Source organism: Zingiber officinale, chromosome 2B (assembly GCF_018446385.1).
Source record: "Zingiber officinale cultivar Zhangliang chromosome 2B, Zo_v1.1, whole genome shotgun sequence".
NCBI lineage: Eukaryota > Viridiplantae > Streptophyta > Magnoliopsida > Zingiberales > Zingiberaceae > Zingiber > Zingiber officinale.
Window position 1 is genome coordinate 35,122,942 of NC_055989.1, and position 8,018 is coordinate 35,130,959.

The 8,018-nt window shown below is 34.5% G+C and overlaps 1 protein-coding gene across 2 annotated transcripts; it reads right to left on the reverse strand.

Annotated features, from left to right (window-relative positions):
* Positions 1–1,442: 1,442 nt before the first annotated feature.
* On the reverse strand, positions 1,443–7,489 carry LOC122045582 (psbP domain-containing protein 4, chloroplastic-like). Of its 2 annotated transcripts, none has more exons than XM_042605862.1 (5): positions 7,063–7,489; positions 6,874–6,977; positions 6,683–6,791; positions 6,196–6,423; positions 1,443–1,705 (listed from the first exon to the last, which is right to left on the reverse strand). In XM_042605862.1, exons 1-5 carry the CDS (start codon positions 7,352–7,354, stop codon positions 1,641–1,643), a joined length of 798 nt encoding a protein of 265 aa, XP_042461796.1. In that variant the 5' UTR covers positions 7,355–7,489; the 3' UTR covers positions 1,443–1,640. The 2 variants fall into 2 exon arrangements, with proteins under 2 accessions (XP_042461796.1, XP_042461798.1); XM_042605864.1 differs by having other exon boundaries at positions 6,874–6,981; positions 7,063–7,282.
* Positions 7,490–8,018: the final 529 nt, after the last annotated feature.

The window sequence follows — 8,018 nt, forward strand, 5'->3', positions numbered from 1 at the left end:
AGGGCATTCATCCTAAAATATCTTTATTTTAACACTATTATAACAAATTTAACTAAAAGAGTTACAACATATTGATAAAAACTACTTAAATATTATTAAAATTGATTCAACTTGATTAAAATTAATCTAACATAGTCAACACTAGTCTAACTTGGTAAAAATTAATTTAACTTGATTAAAATTAATCAAATATTATTGTAGTAATTTTGACCAAATTACTATAATATGATAAATTTTGATATAAATTAATATTATTTGAGTAGTTTTGATTAAAACTGCTCCAACATTTTAACCAAAATTGCTCTATGTTGATATATTAATTTTGGTTAAGCTATTCGATGTTAGAGTTATTTTGATAAAAATTACTATAATGTGAAACACTTATAACTAAAATTATTCTATGTTATAGTAGTTTTGACCATTTCAATTGTAATCATTGTAATCTAAACGGTTCAAATGGAACACTCAACTATATAATACCGAAAATCATCCGTATTGAATAATTTTTAATTTATCTTAATAATCGATAAAAAATATCCGTGAAACTAAATTAACCATCTTAGATTTAATATTACTTAGTTCACCATTTTATTGTAATCAAAACTATTATAATGTTAAAATAAGAATTTTCCGACAAAAATTAGGATGGAACACCTTTTGACTATAGTGAAAATAAACAACGTACTCTTTTTTTTTACCCATATTTCCATCGGTGAGCTTTATTCTGTCTCTCAAAATGTTAGACACGCCGATCTTAAATTGCTACTCCACGACATCCTTTGTAGTGTTTTTCACAATAACAAAACTAATATCGTCTCTTATCCTGCTTTATAATAAGTAGACGTGGGAGCCAATGATTAGTAGAAGAGATGAGCTAGCACCATTTATGTAGAAGAGAGATATAAAGCTGTAACACCCTACTGCGAAATCTAATTATTGAAGCCGGAAGAATTTAAAGGACAGGTTTTTTTAAATTTAGCATAAGAATATTATTTTATTGAGCTATTTTGTATTTTTTTTTATATTTATTTTGATGTGATCAAATCATTATTATAATAATAAACAATAAAAAAATGAATATTTTTTAAGAAAATAATTTTCTTCAGGTCCCTAGGCCTCTATTTTTCACTACTTTTATGAATATAATTCGAAATCCTCTCCATTCAATTAATATCCTCCTTTCCATTAAACCTAGAACAATAGTACAATACTCTTCTTCGCATAATTAACTTTTTCCTATATTTTTTTTAGAAAAGTATTTTAAGGAATTAAAGTTTTTTACGTGGAGCTAAAATGAAACTTACGAACTCTTAAATCATATCAAGTAACATGAATTCCTATGATGTGCCCTTTAAGCGCGTACTATATTCTATAAAATATCATCCGTGATTTATCTCCTCCATAGTTGACCTAAGAACAGATTGACCAAGATACGGGAAACGTACGAATCATCTTTTACCATATATATTCTATAAAGTAAACCTACTGCACCACTGTCATTATTTCTGTGTTTGGAGTTTTTTTGATTTATTACTGGTGGCTCTGAAAAATATGACATTCAATTTCAAAATCCCCACTTCTGCAAGGAGAGACCATTCCTTCATATACTCTTAGACTACCAACCATTCCTGTGTTTACTTTTAGACTACACGAAAAGAGTCCGCAATCTGTTTTAAATTCTTATAATGCCTCTTCCACTGAAGACCTGCAAAAGGAAAGAAGTCAGTAAACGGGCCACGTTGAGATAAAAGTATTTCATTAATTTTGAAAGTCGTTAGATGCTGAACCAATGAACAATGTACGTGGCAGTGTGCCTCAGAGTAAATTATGAGACGATTTTTTTTTATCATATTTTAATAATAATAAATAATATGATTATATATATACATGAATTTGAATAAATATAATAATAATATATAATAGTCGATTTTATTTTATAACATATCAATTTAAATTAATTGTGAGAGCCAACATTTACCCAAGAATATTAATATATTAATACTATCATATAGATTAACTAATGACTTAATCTCCAGATATCATGATATAAGATATTAAGTTAACACATGAATATATAATGAATTGACCTGTTATAAGAATATTTCATAAATTATTATATGAGTATCATAACATTTTCATAATGATTATTAGTATAAATACAGTACTTTAACCTGAAGTCATTACAATTCTCTACATAAGAAGTTGTGTACTTTAATTAGTATCGACAAATGTCACATGTAATTAGGTTGATCATAAAATCGTTCATTAGGTATACAATCAGTTATGCGGAGGGATATAAGTAATGCAAATGAAACTTATCTCTTCCATTGAAGTAATGTTGGTGGGTCCTTTGATTAAGTAAGACTACTAAAATGCATGGTCATGCTCAAATAAGTTAGTATAAGATATTGAACTTATTTAATTAAGTATACTTAGAAATCAAAAAACATATAGATTGATGAGAGGATGATACAACCTATATCTCGTAAATCAATACTGATATCATGAACAAAAGAACTAAGTTATATAATAAAATAGTCATAAGCAGGTTAGGTCGAATCTACGACATTCTCGTCACTTGGTAGCTATGATGCATTGCTAAATGTCATTTATTACTTGTATCTTTAAAATGTGATTTTAGAGTCACTGCCAATGTTACAAGAGTCTACTGGGTCACATACCGAGAACACATCAATTTTGAAATTTGTTTTAGTATGACTAAAATAAAATGAGCCTAAGTTTTAAGTCTGAAATTTATTTCAGATCTTACACTTGTTAAATTAATGGTTAATCTTATTGGGTCTTAAACTTGTTAGATTAATGAATCTAATATTCGTTTGGGAACAAGCTCGAACCAAATAAATCTCACATTATATGCCCATGTTTTATTTTAAATATGCAACAAAATAAAAGGTCTTATTATATAAGAGTTGAAGGTTGAGTACGAACATGATCTTATCTCATAAGATCGTACCAACCCTAAAAGTTAAGATTTTTATCTCACCTTAAATAGTGACTAGCACTACGACGTAGGTACAGTGACTCCAATTGTGCTCATAAGATAGGCGGCGACTATGCTCGTATGGATATCATAGAGGCACGAACATTTTGATCGCACTTAGATTAGCTTGACTCTCCAGATTCGCAAAGGTTTTGCGCAACGAAGAGTTAACTTGCCACACCAATAATCTAATTTGAATTCACATGAATCTCTAGTGGGTTGTGTTTTTATGTTTAATTTCGCTTGGAACCAACAGTATGGTCTAAGGGAATAGGGCCAAGGTATCCAAGCTCAGCACAAATCCAAGTAGAAAGGAAGTACTGCAATAACAATCAATTTGACAGTTCGATGAATGCACAACAGGTTAGTAAGGCATCATTTAAGGAACTCGTGTCTTAGAACCTATAAAAAGAAAAAGGTTTTAACCATTTAAGGACATGTGAGACCCTGAACTAAGCAAGTTCTCTCTAAGTCGTCGGTCACTTCAACTATTTCACCGACCTTTTCGCCACTTCGACCTATTAAACTTTAAAACTTACACAACCCAAAGTTTCATCTCAACTCAAGGCCACTTAAACCCATCGACTAATCTCGAGCACCTTATCTAGCCAACTTCATTGTAGTAACTTGAAATTTAGATGAGCTGAATCCGTCACATCCCAACCTGCCTTACTCTCTTCAAACTGAATTTAGCATTAGTAAACTAAATCCAATAAGTCACAGCTTGACCGAAACTCCTCTCAGCTTAGACTCATAGTTTCATTTCCAACCAATGTCAATGCTAGATTTCCATAGCTAGGATACTTCTATCTGTTATCATAATATATTTGGCATCATCTATGGAAGACTCGATGCTAGGAATGTAGGAGAGAAGGCAGAAGAAGACATTGTAAAATTCACTAGATTGTTGGTATGGCAACAGCGAAGTGGTAGCTGGATAAGGAAAAAGGAGGTTGTAGTCTCCCTTCCAAATGAAAATTCTATTCAACTTTCAGGGAATTCAATGTGTTACAAGGGGGAACTTGGGAGGCAATAAGATCACAGCTTATGATGATGACTAGAATGTTAGGGAGGGCATTTGTTGACTTGGAGAAGAAAAATTATGAAAGATATGAATTCAGGGGTTATAGTTATGGAGAACTTGAAGGGCAATTATAGTTCTAATGAGGAAGTGGAATTAAAAAAGCCAAGCAAGAAGAAAAATTTATGTCAAATGTAGATTTAGACTGGCTGAGAAGTGAATCAGAACCAAAAAAGAAGTATGCAAGGTTGGATGTGAAGACGCCCATTATCTTAGAGGTGAAAGAGAAATGTGCACCTTGAGAATTTTTAAATGCTGAATATGGACACTTCTGATGTAGGCACAGAATCTTGGGAGTATGTTCATGCTATTATCTCCTGTATGTCCATATACGATATGTTTGATGTGTTGAGTTTTCCAGCCGATATCAAGAGGGCTTGCTCATTGGTCATTCCTCAAGTTACTCCGGAAATAGCAAGTTTTAATGAGTTGACGTAGGGCTAAGCACCTCCAATTATTGGAGTTCTTCCCTAGTGAAGCAAAGCAGAATATTGAAGAAAGCACATAAGAAAGACAATTGCATAGAAACTAGCAAGGAAGAGTAGAATACAAAGACTGATGTAGGACTATCATACCACTTCCAAATGGTTTGACAAGAGATGGTGTGATTACCATGGTGGAAGAAAACCCTAAATGTCTAATGGAATAGTTTGTCAGATATTTTAATACCATATTTATGTGCCCCTACTAGAGGATCAGCAGTTAAAGGGTGGAAATGTAATAGGAAACCACATAAGGAATACTTGAACAAGAAATGGTTTCTAGGCTCTAACAATCTGTATAGGAGCAAGAAATAGATAGCAACTTGGAATACTATACTTGAGCTTTATCCTCTCAAGTTTAGTCGTAGTGATGGTGGACGGATTCGAGTGAACCTTCTCCTAGGTGAGCCTTGTGATTTATGCCTAATCCAGATTGGAAATATGAGATCGCAAGGGAAAAAGTTCTATAAGACATTCATTAGAGTTGGTTTGGAAGATATAGAAAATACGAGTACAATCAAAATGCACAAAGTTAAAAAAGGATGGATGCTACACTGAGTAGTTCATCTGAATTGACTTAATCTTCAGCGTATAACTAGGATAGACCTAGAGGATCAAGGGATATATATATATATATATATATATATATATATATATTGCAGAGGAAGGCTACTTATTGGAAATAAAATTACCAAATTTGGGTCAAAAGTTCTATGACATAGGAAGCTGCCATATTGGAGTTGGAGCAAAAGACGTTTGGAGCAGTAAAAAGTGCAGGTAAGGGAAAGTAAATTGGAGAGTTCTTTTATCCTTGGTTTCATATAGGAGGCAAGAGTCAAAGAGAATGACAGCTGATGGTTACATTTATAATGGAGACACAGATAATCAAGTCATCAAGATTGAGGAGATCAAAGATAATTCATTGAATTCTATAAGAAATGCTTTGTTGAACTGATCCAAGGGAGAGCAATTAATGTGGGTAAAACTATCCACTAACTCTTAGAGTTGTTGGATGAGTAGCTCAGAGTTCAACAACTGTTAAGAGTGTATGATCTGTGGGAATAGAGCAACAACACTCTGAGCTTGACATGAGTCCAAGTAGGGAGGAAGTGTTACAACATAGAACAACTTAAATCTCTGATTGCACAACGCACGGAAAGGTGTCATTGAAAGGGCTTGCGTCATGTTGAAGGAGCAAGTAGGGGAATTTGGAATTGCTTGCCAAGCAACAATGTTTTTTCCAAATAGAACATCCTCTTACCCGTCTATTTGGCTATCCCCCAACCTTTTTCATACTTTAACCCACTAACCTTCAAAACTTCTACAACCCAAAGCTCTAGCTCAAATCTATTTAATTGCATCAACCATACTCAAGCACCTAATCAAATCCAACTTCCACCTAGCCACTTGCAAGTCGGGCAAGTGAACTCAACCCATTCAGTCACAACTCTGCAGAACTCCTCTCAATTCAATCAGCCACAACTCTACAGAACTCCTTTCCATTCAAGCTGCGCTAACCTGGTTCCCGGCCAAGGTCAGAGCTAGGTTTCAGTAGTTAACAAACTTGTATAATCTGCTATAACTTCACCATAATAAGTACTTGAACATAAAATGTCTAAATGTTTTCTTACCACTTCCAGTTACATTGAACAAATAGAGCCGGTTTCCAGCTGCAGTTGCTGTGATTAGAACGTGAGGTGGTTCTAGCTCAAATTGGTAGTAAGTTCTTCCGGAATGTTCTGCTACCTCCATGCTTATAACTTTTCCTTCTACATTTTCACCGATGACTTCTGGCCCAAAAGCACTGATAACCTTGTCTGGTGGTCCAATCAATTCAATTTCCGCTTCTCCTTCAATGTCTACATAAGGTTCGGCGTGAGCATTGAAACCAGACTAAATTAGCAAACAATAACTCTAATGTGCTCATGGTTAATCAATTTTATGAATGAAATAGTAAGATATCTCAACATATAATATTGTTGTGGAAGATTCTCATTATAGCAACTTGTAGATGCAGTTAGATTTACGTGCAACTTCTGGCTGTAGGTTTGACAGCCACAGTCGCAAACAAATCAACTCAAAATCTGTCAAAATATAAGAAAAGAAGAGATTAAAGACCTGCAAATCGCCGAACAGGAGCTACAATAACAAACAAGCGGCCTTCTTTGGAGTTTCCAAATCTCAAGTCAATCTCGGTTCCGCCTAGATCTGCAATGGAGACAGGGACCTGAAAGGCAACCGGAAGTTTGCTGGATCAATTAGGCACCAAAATATCTGCTAAAGCTTTGTCCTTTCAAACAATCTTCTACCTCTTCCCAGCCTTGAGGGACTTTGAAGATGTAGGGAATTATCGGACTCCATCCCACTCCATGTCCTCCGGACTTGTCATCTGGCCTACGATATGTCCTCCAACCTGCCTGACCAATAAATTGCCAAGGTCATACCACTTCCGCAGCTATTTCAACAAACACCTCGAACAATACAACACAGTTGCCAACCATTTTGATCAGGTTCAGATAAGCCAGGGATCCTCCCTGCCACGAGCCCCTGTGTGACTCCCAGCCCATCTCCAGGGAAGCCCACCACCGTTCCCGAAATCAAGGACAAGGTAGAAGCCAGAGCGCACCTTCTTCCGATGAAACGAATAGATCGGATCCCATCTCCACTGGAAAGTTGTACCTTCTTCTCTGCTACGGCATTGGACCTCCTTGGCTGTGGCTGGCGATAGTGTCCGTAAGGACGTCTCCCCACACGGAAGCAGCAGCTGGTGCAGAGGGGGGTGATTTCCATCCCTCTCTACGATTGGAACTGATTTTGCCAAACCGCCAGTGAGTCGATGCTGAAGAGACTGATGATCACATCCCTAACCCTTTTACGTCTATACAGCTCCATGCCTTCACATTTTCTTGCAAAATTTTGTACTTTATCCTCGTTTTTTGTGGACCACTAGATGATCACATCCCTAACCCTTTTACGTCTATACAGCTCCATGCCTTCACATTTTCTTGCAAAATTTTGTACTTTATCCTCGTTTTTTGTGGACCACTAGAACCGGAAGGCGGTGTGTTTTTTATGGTTGGTGTTGAATTACATAGTGTTGTAAAAACTTATCTTATATATAGAGATCGAATAAATAGAAGATAGTTATATTTTGTTATTATTAATTAATTATTATAGGTTAATAAGTTTATTTATATAATTGGTAAAATAATATATAAAAAATATTAAGATAAATATGATAATATATTATGATAACTATGATAATAAAAAATATGATTTAACTTACAATCTAAATATGATAAATCATCAGTAATTGAAATCAATCTTTGAATCTCCTAAATTACTATTTTTACTATTACTACCTCCAACAAACTTTCAATCAAATTTTCTAGAGCAAAAATCACCCGTACGATGATACGACATATCTATTGAATTTTACCTTTGATGAAAGAAG